Genomic DNA, 16,485 nt, shown 5'->3' with positions numbered 1-16,485 from the left:
TTGCATATAATGCCTGCTTGTTACTGTACTAGGAGATGATTATTTTGTGAATGCCTGATTATTGTAGTAATTTGCATATAATGCCTGCTTGTTACTGTACTAGGAGATGATTATTTTGTGAATGCCTGATTATTGTAGTAATTTACATATAATGCCTGCTTGTTAATGTACTAGGAGATGATTATTTTGTGAATGCCTGATTATTGTAGTAATTTGCATATTGTTGCGTTAGCGAGTCACATGACCACCGTGACGCAACGTTTCTAGAACTATCATGTACTTTGGCGAATGTTCAAGTTCTTACTAGAAATAGGGTGCGCTGGTATATAAAAGAAGAGAGGTAATGTGTGTATAGTCAGTGAGTAATTGATCTGCAGTCAGAAGTATTATTGAGCACGTTCGTTGTTATAGCGCGAGTATTGAGGTTAAGTGTATCGCAGAGTTATATTCGGAAAGAATAAACCAGTTTTATTAAGTAAAGACTTGTGTCGTTAAAGTTTTGTTGGAACGAAGTTACAGAAAGTTAATTAACACACGGAGACGTAACAATATAATGCCTGCTTGTTACTGTACTAGGAGATGATTATTTTGTGAATGCCACTTATGATTATCTGTATATCAAAAAGATAAAACTGTCTGTTGTAAATGTTTCAATTTCTGCTTTTTTTTCGGAAATAAATGTAATTAGGTTGGAATGAATTACCTCCCTTTTCTTTATCCAAGTGTGCAACACATTAATGGTTTATTGTGTCTGTGGAGCCAATGCTAATGATGAGAGCACAGGTGTGGCATAAACAGGTAGGACGAATACTCTAGTAATGAAAGGTTCCTGGGAGAGCAGTCTAATCAAATATTATAAGTGGACACACTCCAGGAGCTGTAGCCCCTCTTCATCTAAAAAGGTCAGCGAATCACAAAACCTGCTATATTAGTAAGGGCTCAGGGTGAACCAAATAAAGACCCAAGCTGTCCCAAGGGTTGGGCTCAACAACTTAAAGAGACAATGGAATGGGAATATCAAAAATAGAATAAAAAATACTGATGATCCCCATCCTGGTCAGAGTTGAGACGTATTGAAAATTGGCATCCCACCTCTGGTATCTCTCATACCATGAATGAATATAAACTCGGAGGATGGGAAAGATACCCACCAAAACATCATAAGCCACCAGATGAAACCTTCTGTTCCCAAGGCCTTCATCAGCTTTTTAAAACACATTTTCCTATACTATTTATGTATGCTTTTATATCTATGGCTTGGGTAGTTAAGGGGCCCCTAGTAACATAATTACGAGTTTGCAAAAAAAAAACTTTAAACAAAAATACCATCAATACTGCAATTAATCCCACTAATTATTGCTTAGAAGACTTTCTGGTTAATACTAGAACTCCCCAGATTAACTGAGCTATAAAACCCAATGCCCTTCTTGAACTCTTATTTTAACCCTATGTGCACTGGTGGGGGTTAAAGTGTGTCTGCCACGACCTTGTACAGAGTACCATTCAACATGGTATTATGAATGTGATGTCAGAGTTATCAACTTTTCATGTTATCCTACACTGCTCATTTTGCAACAGTTCCTATTAGAGCAGATAAAATATGAGATATAATATATAGAGATAATGAAAAAATCTTTAGATATACATGTAAGAGGTTGCAGAAGTTAAGCAAATGTAATTTGCAAACTGTACAATGGATAATGTATTTTTAATCTTCACAAGAACATCACTTTGCACTCCAATTTGCCAGAGCCTGAGTCAGATTGATTTCATTTCACAGACATATCTTGAGTACAAAAACTTTATAACATATCTGATTTTTTGCATACAACAGATTTGTACTGTTTACTAAACCTTGTCACAATTTTGTGAAGATAAACTTCATAAGTTCAGAATTATATTCAACATTACTTCTCCAAAATGGAGTTGGTCTACTGTGCACATTCCTTAATAAACCTAACCATCATGATTAATAACACCTGCTCTTTAAAAACAACCAAAAAAAAAAACAACTGTTTGCGAGCCTCAGAAATACAAAACTCAAACATTAAGATGTTTTTAATATATTTCAATGAATAATATTCTGTATCACACTACACAAGAAATAATTTAACATAGGAGAAAACAAGTAATTACTATACATACGTATTCACTTTCACATCAAAGGTCAGCCAGTTTTCATCATCTCTGATCCTTCGGGTATCAAACTTAACCTGAACAACTACCTAAGAAAAGTATTTATCAATATCTTATACAACATTATCAGTCAGTGAAATTATATTTCAGCTTCTTGAAGTAGAAAGCACTAATACTTTACCCTATGCTTAAAAAACATAATTACATAAGTATAAATAAAATATTTTCATAAAAATAAAGCCATGATGTGAATATAAGTAAATATCCTGCTCAAGATTCTGCTTTCTTATTATCATTTACATAGAATGTATATAACTTGCAGATAATTTTGTAGCAACAAACACTGGTTTACAAGATCCTTAATCTAAGCAACTTCCGAGATTTCCAGAGAAAACAATTTCCCTGTCAAGTGTAATTGTGCCACAAATCCAAAGTATTAAATCTGATAAGCATAATTATCTCAACATTCTGAGAGCAATAAAATTTATTTCATTTGTAATCTACCACAACCCTTCTAAATTTTATGAAGTTTCTTTTACTTCAAAGTTTCAAGTTAAACCTGATAAACATATGTGAAAGAGCTTAACATTTTCCTAAACTGTACATACTTTTAAATACAACTGCAAACAAAAGTAAACCTAGCACATCACGGAAGTAATCTTTGCTTTAACTTAGTTTTCTAATCTAAGCATAGTAAAACAGCTAGCATTCCAAAGCAAATGACTATTTATGGTTCCTAACTTTTATGCTTAAGATTATTCTCAGGTAATACTATAGAATAATGTATGCAAAAGTAATTAACAGTATGTTTTTAATTACTATGGTGTTAATAATTTTTTTACCTATCAAAACTTTTTATATGGAGTTATAAAAAATACATTTGATAGTACTATGATTTTATTCTTAAGGTATATAAAAGGAAGACTCATACCTTTATAAAAATAAATATTATATGCTTTTAATATTGTTTTTTTTATTCAGTTTTATTAACCTTATACAGAGATCATGTTTTAACTTTGAGTAAACTATGCACGTTCACATCAACAAACATATAAATGCCTAAAAATGTTTGGAACATCAGATAAGACTGTTTCATTTACATTTTACAATCCATTTATATATGAAAACTAGATTTAAGACTATAAATAGTGTATTTATTAAAAAAGGCGGCCTGAATCAAAGATTATCAGTAATGTACATATTTTACACATTATAACTCCACTTTTGACCCACAATTTGGCTATGTTGATGGTACATTCATAATATGGCCATGATACCAGAAGTCATGAACCACTTGAACAGACAACATCCAGTGATATAATTCACAATGGAAACAGAATAAGATAAAGTTCCTTTCCTAGACATCATGGTAACAAAGGCATATAATATTTTACCTAAGATGAATACATTGACTACATATCAAGCCACCCAAACAGTAAAAGATGAGCATCATAAACTGCCATCTCTCCTGCAAAGATACTCAAGTGTTATCTGCACTAGTCTTCCCTAATTTTCAAGTAATAGACTAGAAAGAAAGTAAATAATCAATACCACCAAATGCAAATTCTTGGGCCACTCTAGTTGAATACCAGAATTTGACAATCACTCATAACATGCCCATGACCCCAAAGTGTGAAGCACTTTGTTTTTTGGCAGTAGTGGAGAGCAAACCAAAGAATCTTAGATCCATAGTTCAGCATACAGAGCCATCTCCAGAATGAAAAATATTTGTAATACAGAATATGTTAAGAAGTAACAAGCACATCACTGTAAACCTCCTTGACAATGAATACCCTAAACATTTGAAAAAAAGAGGAAAGTAAAGATAAATAATATGAATAGGCAGGAAGAAAATTAAAGTTTTATTCCCTTATGTCAAAGTATACAGAGTACATGTATATAGAGCATAAAGTCAGAACAGCATTCAGAAGCCACAACATAATATTATTACAGTTAACACTAACCAAACCACACAATGATCCAATGGAGAGAAGAAAAATAATACCATTTACTACATCTTATGTGAATGTGGGCTGTAATATGTTGGAGAAACAAAAATCAGAATTAAGAAGCAACAGACATTTAAGATTCTGTAACATCTATCCATACAATAAAATGGAAATACTACAATAAAGGGAAATGAATCATACACAAGAAAATAAAAAAGACGAAAGAAATATTCAACATCCACCAAACTGATAACACACTCAGTCATCCAAGCAAAGAAGTAAGTCAGTGAAATCTGGATACCCTTATAAAAATCATTCAAATAACGGATGCAAGTTCTAAAGATGGAACCTTAGGTAAGTATATAATGCAACAGCCTTTCAAAAAAAAAATCCCAGGATTAACTTCTGGCTACTAACACCATACAGGACTTCCCCGAAGATGGCAGCAGATTACCAGCTGAAAGACAGGACTTAAGCATATTAGTAACTGGCATTTAGTGGTGAAAAAAAAAGTGGCTAATTAATAATTAAACTTAGTGGATATATAGACTACACACACACCATGACAACAATTAATATACAATCACTACACTTACCATAAGTATCTAATGACCCAATACAGCCCTTGAACTTTCTCAATTAATGCTCTTTCTTACTTTTTTCAACAAAATAAATAATAATTTTTACATGTGATATTTCCTCAGCTATAGTTAACTTGCACCTTTTATATCATTACACACAAAAAATCATGCAAGTTCATGGAAATTATGTACATTAATAACAGTCACTGCAGAATTTAGTACACAATTTTAGCTAAAACATTTTTCTTATTTTGGACTTAAAATAATTTGTTACTATAAAATTTTCATTGATACAAAGGAATTCGGTCCATATATGTGTTTCTAGTAAAAAGAAATTCACTAAAATACAATACAACTTACTTCTTTTAAGGTAAATGGATTACCCAGAGTGCATTTTACTAATGATTCTGTGACTGGCTTACATTCAATGTTTAGCTCATAGTCCTTCTGAAGAAAAAACAAGCATTCAGTATTAATTCAAAACATCATTAAAAACTCGTACTATTTTCAAATATCTTTTTAGCTTTACTCAAAATAGTAAATCTGTTATTTTAGTGACATGTCATAAAATCAGAATAGATGGTTAAAAATATGCAGGATCAGAATTTCACTTTATTTTCTTAAATGAAATATACAAAATAAATAAAACACACATTTCAATTCTCAACATTTATATAACTACCTACAAGCAAGCTTACAAAATAGTTATTAAAAACTTATAAGGAATTAAATCTAAATTTGTTGATATTTATTTACATATTGATTTTTACATTACACATTATTTCATGTTGTCAGAAAGATAATTCAGCAGCATGGTGAGACTCGACTAGCAACTAATCTTGTATGACTGCATTTTGCACAGGTTTTGTTTTAATAGACTGAAACTCCACCCCTCCAAAACAATTTGCAAAACAAAAAAAAGTTTTATTTTTAACTACTACTGAAAAATCTTACACAATTTTTCAAACAGCATATACACAGCACTAACCTTGAAATTATTCACATAGCTTATGCTTTTGGGATGGGAAATGAAGAATGCTGCATTATAAGCTGGTTCGTTATAATTTCTAACTGTCACAGAGATGTTGAAAAACTTTTCTCCCAAGTAGAGCTTTTGGTGATGTGTAGCACTATATACAAATGACAAAAATGGTCAAATTAGCAACTCTACAATTTTGTTTAAATATGTACACTCATTCAGGTCAATTATACAATTTATTATAATTTCCCTTACCTATTTTAAATCTAGTACATGATTGGAAAAATATGTAACATCTTAAATTATTATTAACATTTTATAACCACATTATATACATTACTTAATGAAATAAAAGAAACATACATGTACTTTCAAACAAAGGTTGTAAATAAATTTCAACTTTATATTAAATTTATCTTTTTTCAATGGAAATAACAAACACTAGAAAGAAATATCTGATCAATAACAACACAGACAGTTTTTGCAACATCACATTTGTTACTAACCACTGAACTGTAAAATGGGTTAGGGAAGATAAAGTCAATGTGCTGAATGATAAGATAACAGAAGGTAAAAAAATGAAGCTTAAAATTAACTATTTAAAATGTCTTGAATTTAAACATGCAATGAAACTTCTCATCTACACAATGCTCAAAAAGAAATTCAAACATTTCATGAAAGGTGGGATTCTCAGGGAATCTTTCTTGTCCAAAAGAACCATCATATAAAACAGTGTATGAAATATTATTTAACATATGAAGCCTCTTTAGATCTTTATTACATTTTAATGATTGGAATTAAAACTCTGTCTGTGTTTTAAAAAATACATAGATATTGTATGTGATTTATAATAAGCTTGGTGTTAAGCCAAAACTTCCACATATTTTCATTGACAATAGATTTAAAAAGAAATTTGTAAATTCATATGATTCCTTTGTTCTGTAAATCAACTATCTTTCTTTATGTTATTATTGGCATTTAGTCTTGTGAGTCTAAAATAGGAACCCCCCCCAGACTTTGACTGGGGGGCCAGGAGCTACCTAGGCCTCTGACAGGGGATTGATGAGTGGCTTCAGCACATGGCTGAAACAACCTTAAGTACATCTTGACACCCTATATGAATTTTCAGAAATGTTTGGTAATATCTGTGAACACTTCATCTTTATCAGTTTTCATAGTCACCTTTTTCTCTAATGATTTCCTTTGAAACTTGTTTTTTTAAGCTGACGTGAAATTATGTTGTCCTTAGGAAATGCATGATTGGTTGCTTCATAATTACATACACAAACTAGATGCTGCTTTACATCTCAATATAAACTACATACTTTGCTGTTTTCTAGTCTTAGAATATTTTATGTTTGTGGACAATTATTTAAGTTAACAACCAGCGAAACTTCAATTTTTTTAGGGGGGATATTCTTATTTTCAATCCATGATTTTATGTTCCTCAGAACTTTATTTAAATGCGTAAATTATACAAGGTCAAAACATAAATATACATGTCCACAGAAAAGTAACATGTTTGTTATTTAGTGTTTAAAATATTCACCCTAGTGGCTTTGAAAGCTCAAACTCAAGTAGCAGTTCCAAGTTACTCTGACATACTTCATCATCTCCACAGTTCTTCAAAAAAGTAGCCTAAAACAAAAATTATTACACTAAAATTAGTGCTTCAATCACTAACAATCTCACCCTCTTACCAATAATTCTAATGACGATTCCTCACATTATTTTTGTGTACATTTAGACCCAAACAATTATTCTTCTTTCATTATGTGAAATACCAAACGTTCCCCTATTTCATAAAATTCTGTAAGTTATTACAAGTGTTCAAAAATTAGCAGAAGAGTTGATAATGTCAAATGTAAACTACATAAATCAGAAAAGATAAAATGTTTTTGTTAATAACTCCTCAGAAACCTTAGAGGAAAAAAAACAAATATAAAATAAGACTGATTTGTTTTCAATACTATTAAGTAAATACGCCTAATGGAAAACCAATAATAATTAAAAGTTTTATAATTTCTTGTCACAAAGTTATTTTTCAAGAGTGGCATGCTATGCTGTGGTGTTATGTGTTCCTGAAGAAGTGAAAACTCAAATCACGTGAGAAATTGAGCCTGCAACTCTGCAAGTCAGATGTTTTATTCAACTAAGCCACTATGTCTTGATAACCATTAGTCTTAGCTTTAATATCATTAGTTTGTAAGTATGAAAACTTGCAAGACTTCTAAGCTATACCAATTGGTCTGTAAAGTGTAAAATGTACTTTCTTTCTGTTGTATTTGTTTTTATTATGAATTTATTCTCTATTCTAAACAGAAATGTCATTTCAAAAAAGGCTTTCAAGGGGAAGCAAAGAAGATTAATTTCGTGTATGTTCCCTAATTCAGCCAAGAGTCCTATTCTATAGCATAATTTCCACATATGTGTTAATCTGGCCTTATTAGAAATTTCTCAAAGAAATCTTCAAATGATGCCTGTTTCTGAATATGTGGAGGTTTTCACATAACACATGGTCCAGAAAAACATTAAATTGATCTTTTTTCAAGTTATGTTTCTCATTTTCAAAGTCGGCAATAGCTATTTTTTTAACTTAAATTATTCTATGTTTTGAATATGTGCAGGTTTCACATAACACGTGGTTGAGAAACCATTAAACTGATTCTGCTTCAAGTTACCTTTATTCTCTTGTTGTTCTCAAAGTACACAATATCTGTTACCACCTGGGGAAGAACACTGCTTAATACTATGTAGCATAAGAATGTTGACAGCAGTGTCCTCCAATGGTTCTTCATTGATACCTAGAGGTTATGGTTCCACTTATATTGTAATAAGAATGGATATAAGAATTTTTTTTATTTTGTCTGTCTAGAACTTAGTCTTCATTTAGTCAGTCCTGTAATCCAATAAAGTTGGTTACGAAGTTGGTCAAATTGACCAACCCCATTTCGAGTTAGGGTAGAGAAAATAACAGATAAAATAATAAAGTTTTTCTGAAAAGAAAGGATGGATGTTTATTTAATGGGTCTAGAGACTATGCAAATGAAATTTGACAATTTTCATATGAAGAAAAGTATTTTTAATCTTAAAAATTAAAATCACTGTGCATATTGGATAGTCAACATTCTGAGTGCAAAAATTCACAAGCAAATCTTTGATTCAAATACTTAATTTAAAAAATCTGATTTTTTGTCCACAAAAATTTTCAATAATGCATACATTATCTAAAAGTAAATTATGACTAATGACATGGTTACTTTGGTGGTTATGAATTGGGCCAATGCATCTATCCCATACAGAAAGAGTTAAAGGGTTTATAGTAATGCACTGCATTTATTGTTTAAAGATATTTTTTATGGTATTTTTGTTAATACTATGTGCACAGGTGGAAGTCAAAGTGCATATGCCATGACTTTTTACAAAGTATCATTCAAAATATTAAGTATTTGATATCAGAGTTATCAACTATTCATTGCACTCTACATTGCTAACTTAGCAACAGTTCATGATAGAGAATAGTAAATATCAGATACAATATACAGGGATACTGAAAAAACATGTAGATATGCATTTTGGAGGTTCTAGAAGTTATGCAAATGCAATATGCAAACTGTACGATGACAAAAGTATTTTTACTTTCCACATGAACATGATTTTGCACTCCGACCTATCAGAATCCGAGTAAGACTGATGTTATCAATTCATAGAATAATATGAATACAAATACTTTTGTAACTTAACTGATTTTTTGTGTATGACAGATTTCTATATATTATTAAAAGCTTGCCATATTTCATGTAGATACAGATAAAAAATTTGGAATTATAGTCAATATTTCTTCTCCAATACAAAGTCAGTCCAATGGAACAAGCTTGTGCACAATTATTTGAAGGGATGTGACATCTGTGAGGCATGCAAGTGTTTTTAAAAGTGAGAAAGAGTTAACATACTCCTTGAACAGCGTAATTTTAAATTTTATTAGATTTACAATTAAAGAAAAATACTGGAAAAAAATATGACGTAGAGAATACAGGAAATGTGGTATATTAATATACCACACATTTCTATCTTATTGTACTGTTAGATATTTATTCTGATTTCTTTGTTTTTTTATATGTGCAGGTTTCATATAACATGTTATCAAGAAAAACATTAAACTGATCTTGTTTCAAGTTAACTTTCTCATTCTTGAAGTATGTAATATCTGTTACCACCCAAGGAGAACATTGCTTAATATAGCTTTGTGTAAGAATATTGACAGCAGTGTCCTTCAACAGTTGTTCAGAAGATATCTAGAGATAGCAGTTTCACCTATGTTGTAATGAGAATGACTAGACATATGTTGTTCTGGGTAAATGCAAAGTTTCTTAAAAACTACAAAATATTGTATTTAGTCAGTCTGGAACTTTGTCTTCATTTAGTTCATCCTGTAATCCAGTAACGGCTACTGTTCAATGTAAAAACTACAAGTACACAAACTGTCTGTGTTTCATTGTTTAATAAATATTGTGTATTTTGGTCTACACTTATGTCCATTCTCATTATTCTGTTTAACACGGACTCAGTTAAGTAAGAGTTTTAACATCCATAATCAATATTTTGAGTGAACCTCTAATAACAGTACTGCTTCACTATAATGCCATCAGTTATGTTTTCTCAAATATAACGCTGTGGTACCTTTATGTAGTATCATATACTGCTTAGCTCATTGCCACATAACTTCAGAAGCTAAAGTCATTACACTCTGCCACAAAATAAAGGAAAAAGTGGGAAGTCCCGAGTGCAAATCCCAGAGATGTGAACTTGATGTTGGGAATTGAGGTAAGAAAGGAATTTGGAAATGTAACTCGAATGGTGAAATAGCAAGAAAGTTTCATCGATATAGCATTTGTAAATGACAGGTTTAAAGTCACATGGACAGTTTTCTAGCCACTTGCATTCTTGGTAGCAAAGAAAACTATTGGCTATTGTCGGACCCAGCAGGGATTTCATCTATCTGATCATAAGTGATGTCATTAAAGAGGAAATAGTTTAACTCTGTGGGAAGTTCCAAGAATTGTATACAGGTGAAATCAAGATACTGCTCAGTCTCAGAAGGAAACAGAGATGTCATATTGTTAATTGTAGCAGGTTTAGATTAGTGTTAAACCCTCTCACTTTTGGCATGATTTTACTTATCCAATGAAAATGCCAATTGTTTTAGCCAATCATATTCTTTCTCCTGTATGCTTTGTTTCTGAAATATCGGAAAGTTTGTAATCATATTTTATTTTACATTATTGTATCTTATTTTATCTATGTTCTTTTTATATGTATTTTTCCTATGTAAATAAATCATTATTTAATTGATTGCTTTAGTAGTCTGTTGAATCCATACTTATTCATTAGGAGTACCTTCTTGACTAGTTGGTTATAACACTGCCCCACCTATATCACTCTCAGGGTGCACATGGCTGCAATAGCATTATAATGAGGCAATAGCATATTTCACATACCTATATGGCAGCTCTAATAATAATTCAGTTCATCTGAATATACTATATCATCAAACAATAGAATAATTTAGAAATACAATCTCTAGTTTACATTAATTGAAAGATAAATTGTGAAGGATGTGCATAGTTTTACCACAACACATCCTTCCTGAAATGCATTCCATAAATTCATTAATTTGCAAAGGCTGCAGAGAAGACTACCACAAACATTAAATCTAAAACATTTAATATATCACTTTTAAACAATTTCTTTGTTAGGCAGACATATACACAGACACACATGTAAGTATGATACTTACATTGTTTTATTTACCTCAAATATCTTTAATGATTTTTGTTTATTAAGAATTGGATACTTATTTAGATCAGGCAACTCATCTCCTTCCTGAGGCAGAGGTGGATCCTCTTGGATTAATGAGTAAAGTAGCTTGAATTTGATAGGAGTTTGGATATCTGTTTTGTCCTTCATTAAAAAATATTAAAGAATCTGATAATGTTTATAACACGAAATTCATCACAAAGAAATTTTATGACAAAATATATATTGCTTCACAACAATTACAAAGTTTAACATTAGTGGAAAAAAATATATATATACATTTAATATATATAAAAATAACCATATTATAAAGGGAAATGATAAAATCATAATTCACTACACTTAAGACAAAGTTTTTGAAAAAAAAAGTGCTATTTTTTGTTCTATCAGCAAAGTTTGTTTTATTTGACTGTATATATCCAGATATGTATCATCATGCTTTTAAAAGCACTCTGTACAAAACTCAGTGTTTCATTCTGTCCAAAAGAACATTTGCAAATAAAATGGTTTAAACATTCTTCTAAATGAAGGCTTAAAGTATCCAACTGGTAGCATTTCTCCAACAATATCTTTTATATAAGATCAATTGAAAGTAATGCGAGTTAAACATTAAAAGAGGCTTCACAGCCAATTTTACCTAACTGGATTAATTACTCTACTGAAAGCTTTGTTATGGCATTTGGATACACCTTTTCTAAAAGATTGTATTTCTTTTTCTGTTAATTAACTGATAATAATAGGCAACCAAATATATTAAAACTGAACAAACTGAAGATCTTTGTTATTGAAATTACACTTACACACGAATACTTATGTTCAGGTTAACTTACATAACTTTCTGATAACAGAAATTGTCAGTCTAAGTACTGCTGCAGATTAAAATCAAGAGTTTTTCACAGCAGATGATTACAGAGAAGTAGCTATAATATAACACACTAGAAATAAGCTTGCTTCCTTATAAAATTTCATATCAAAATGCAAAAATGTAGCTAGTGAAGAAGTTACATGTGGATGTAACATGAATCTCTCAGTAAGGAAATTTACCTTTAGGTAGATCACTTCTTTCTTGCACTTTCTTTCTCCCATTGAAACTGAAAGATCTTCAGTTACAACATTTGGAGCTTCTGCATCATAAGATGAGTTGAAAATTACCCGATAGTATTTAACAGCGGAGGCTGCTTCCTCAATCTTATATCTGATTTTTAAATCAGAACCAGTATCAGTGATTTTAAAACAGGCACTGAATGAAAAGCTGCAAAAGTTATTAATAATTAATAATATTTAACAAAGTTTAATAATAGTGATAAGTAGTATTAACTGCATTTTAATATTCTGAAAACTGTAAATATATAACATGTATATGTGGATCAGAAAATGTATTAGATATACAAAGTAAGCATGGTGTAATAATATCCCTCGTTGTAAACAATAAATGAAAACAAGTTTTTGTTGACCTATATAATATACCAATGCCTCATTTTTCTCTCAAAGAAATACTATGTTAATAAGTTAAAAAAGTTACATTAACAGACTTGAAATTGTAGCTGTTGAACATTGTTGACTTTTGTACGACTACTACATACCTAACACAGACAAAAATGAAGAAAACTCAAAATAAATTGATATACTTTTCTGTATGCTGTTACTATACTATATAACCTACAATCAGAGAAATCAAAGTCCATTTATTTCAGTATTAAGTTCTTAGATTGTTTGTTTGTTTATTAAGTACAAAACTACACAATCTGAACAGTGTCCACCATAGGTATCAAACCTTGATTTTTAGTATTATAAGCTTACAAGTTTAACCACTGAGCCATCAGTAACTTTACTTAACTCTTTAAAAATTTACTCCAACTGTGATAAAAAGATGTATGCCCATTTCTATTCTTAATTTTATTTGCTTTGATTTAGAAAATTTTTACTTCATTTGCTAGACAAAAAAAGACAACTTACTTACTATAATAGAATAAGTGTTATAAGGTAAATGAACGTACAATGTTTGACAATATTTTCAGACCGTATGAACTAGATAATTCAGCTTATGTATTAGCCAGTAATTTCCGTCACAATTTTTTTTTTACAGGTTACTTCATTAAGTTAGTGAAAATTGCAGTACACAGTTGGAAAAGTGAATAAATTCTAAAGTCATACATTTTTTAAAAACCAGTAGTCTTTCATGAAATACACAAAAATATAAGGTGGGATGTTTTCAGGTAATACAGTGAAGCAAGCCTACAACACCACCGTTTAATGTTGGCAAGCCTAAAAACACCAATGCAATGAACAGCTAAATTAGTATTTTGGGGTAATACAGCAAAACACATATATACTATTTTACTTAACAAAAGCAAGTTTAAAATGTTTTCAAGTAGTACAGGGAATAAAACACCATTTTCACTTTGTTTTGAATTTTACAACAGATGATATTTAGCATCAAACTTTCTTATTTCTTTGCTTAATATTATTTAATATTTCTTTAATAAGCACACAGTAGCATTTAAAAGGTGAGACAGAAAACTTCATTCATTTGCTAACTGATTCATGTTGTAGGTTTTGGACTTTAAATCTTTTGCCACCATTAGAACAATGATTTTGGAAACATCTGCCACTTAATATATACATAAAAAATATGCAGGAGATGCACAAAAACATTTATCAGACATAAAAAGATGTACTAAGTAACTATCAATAATACTCAGAAAGGAAATAAAAGGAAATTCACAGATATATTAAAAAATTGCTTTATGGGAAAAATTATATGTGATCAATATTTCAGTCCAATTACCTTTGTTATGTGTTCACCTGGAATGAATAAAGTTGATGAAAACTTTTCTTATTGTTAGAAGTGTTTGGTTTGTCATCATGGAAAAAAGCAGGTAAGTCTAAGCCATAAGCCACCTGAAGTATTATTTGCCACCTTGGTATGCTTAATTGCAAAAAACTGGTACTTTTAGTCTCAGGAAAAAAAAAAAAGAGAAATCTTTAACCCAAGACTATTTCTTAGTATTAGTATGTTCAATGTAGGATGATATGGTGATGACCAGAGATTCACTGTATTGTAAGATGTGACTGAGTAATCCCCAGTCAGGGATTCAGAAAGTTGATAGCTACTGATACTTGTTGAGTAGTGGAAAAAACCTCTGGGTTGGTAAATTAAACTATCCATCCATATGCACTTCTGATTAAGATTTGTTTGCAATAATGAAATTGTATAGATTCAGACATGCTTTCCTATTTCAATAATGGTAAATAGCTCTTTTATGTTGCAAGTGAAAAATACAAAAAATTTAGAATTTTTTTCTTAATCTTACTTCTTTTATGATAACATTAAATGAACAAATAAAATCACAAGTAGTTCAATAATTAAAAATTCCCCCAAATAACAGAAGAAATATTTCTTTTATTCTATGTAATAGCTGTAATCTGTGAAAAACTTACCATACTTGGTTTGATGTTGGATCTTCTATACATCCTGCTCTCTGCGGATCAATGTCAGTATAGTTACCAGTGACAGTAGTTTCTAAACCAATAATAGGCCGTGATCTACACATTTGAAACAAATGTTAAGACACAACCATATTTAAAAACAATAATAAATGTGAGTTTGTTATTATTATTATTAAAGATAACATTAAGTAATCACCACAAGAAAAGGCTTATAGATCTAGTATTTGGAAGGACATATGTAGTAATTTGTGCCAGAGATAAATTAAGATCTGGTGTGAATATAAAGTTTTATTTACAGAAAAAAATAGATGGTATAAGGAAATGTTGACTGATCATCTAGTGGACGGACTCCATGTTTTTAAAGGTTAAGTGAAATCAGTTAATAAACTGTGCTTAAGTGAAAAGTACTCTCTAAACCCATACTTTTTTGTGGACTCTGCTGTTGATCTGAAATTTGTTTCAAAACAAACGACAATGCTTCACAGAGCTTCCAGTCTATTTATTAGTTGCTAGCACACCTTGAGATAACTGGTCAAGGACTGCACAGACAAATTGAGTTCAGACCAGTAGATAAAGCTTGGTAGGTCACTAGTCATTTCACATGTTGGACATTTCTTTAAGCACCTAGTCAAACCATTTTCAGGTAATTTTTCCACTTAAGTTTATTTTCATTTTATTTAATTGAATTCAGCTTCTTTAACTCCTTAAACACAAGCGGACAATTCCAGCATCCGGCCAAAAATCCCGATTTACCCATCGGATGGTAACAGCATCCGATAAAATTTATGTCTCTTTGTCTGAAAACTAATTCAAATCATGTTATTATCTACATTTGTAGTAGAAATAATACAACCCACATCACTAGTTTCAGTCACTTTTCCTTCATATGCTCTACCAACAACTGTTCTAGCCAGTTTCTCTACTAGTTGCCTACCACAGTTACAAACCATAACTACTAGACTAGATCTTGCTATTAAAGAAATAACCTTCCTAGTAAGTAAAGAAAGTAAGCATTATTTTTCACAAGAAACAGCACTTGTCTGTTATATGAGACAGTAATGTCATCATTTAGATAAATTCATGTAATATTGTCCTTGTGCATATTTTGGTCAACAGTAGCCAAGGAAAAATGAACACAATGCTCAACATTTATTTTCTCTTAAAGAGAAGGCTCCTGGTTGATCTAAGGTACATTATGGATGGAACATGATGGCAAGACCATGCTGCTAGAAGATGAAGTAATGCTGGATTGACAAAGATGTCTCAACTGAGATAAGGTGAAATTTAAATTTCAAACTTACACTTTTATCATTGCAATGGTATCACTGATAAGGCCAGCTTGAAAAAATGGATCTATGGTTTCCTCTAAATCAAGGTTGTACAATTTCAATTTCCTAATTAGTGTTTTTCATTGCAGTGACACAATAATAATACTTTATGCTATGTGTAGTAGTTAGTACTGTGGGAGAAGCCCCCCCCCATAATCATTTCAGGCCCAGGGACCCCAAACTTGTTAGAGATGTCTCTGGTCACTGACCGAAAGCGAAATGTAGGTTTGATTAGAGTACAGCAT

General features: G+C 30.9%; 1 protein-coding gene across 2 annotated transcripts in view; it reads right to left on the bottom strand.

Moving 5' to 3' along the window:
• Positions 1 to 16,485, bottom strand: part of LOC106458463 (integrin alpha-PS1-like) — a 128,506-nt gene that overhangs the window by 12,837 nt on the left and 99,184 nt on the right. Inside the window, exons 11-17 of one of the 2 annotated variants that reach the window (XM_022384687.1) lie at positions 14,904 to 15,008; positions 12,507 to 12,714; positions 11,457 to 11,606; positions 7,195 to 7,283; positions 5,655 to 5,796; positions 5,027 to 5,113; positions 2,146 to 2,225 (exon numbers count right to left, since the gene is read on the bottom strand). In XM_022384687.1, the coding sequence (XP_022240395.1) occupies positions 2,146 to 2,225; positions 5,027 to 5,113; positions 5,655 to 5,796; positions 7,195 to 7,283; positions 11,457 to 11,606; positions 12,507 to 12,714; positions 14,904 to 15,008 (861 nt within the window). The remainder of the gene's footprint in view (positions 1 to 2,145; positions 2,226 to 5,026; positions 5,114 to 5,654; positions 5,797 to 7,194; positions 7,284 to 11,456; positions 11,607 to 12,506; positions 12,715 to 14,903; positions 15,009 to 16,485) is intronic. The other variant, XM_022384688.1, reaches the window with a different exon arrangement.

Source organism: Limulus polyphemus, unplaced genomic scaffold, assembly GCF_000517525.1.
Source record: "Limulus polyphemus unplaced genomic scaffold, Limulus_polyphemus-2.1.2 Scaffold467, whole genome shotgun sequence".
NCBI lineage: Eukaryota > Metazoa > Arthropoda > Merostomata > Xiphosura > Limulidae > Limulus > Limulus polyphemus.
Note: the sequence above shows the minus strand (reverse complement) of the source record. Positions and strands in the feature narration are given on the sequence as shown.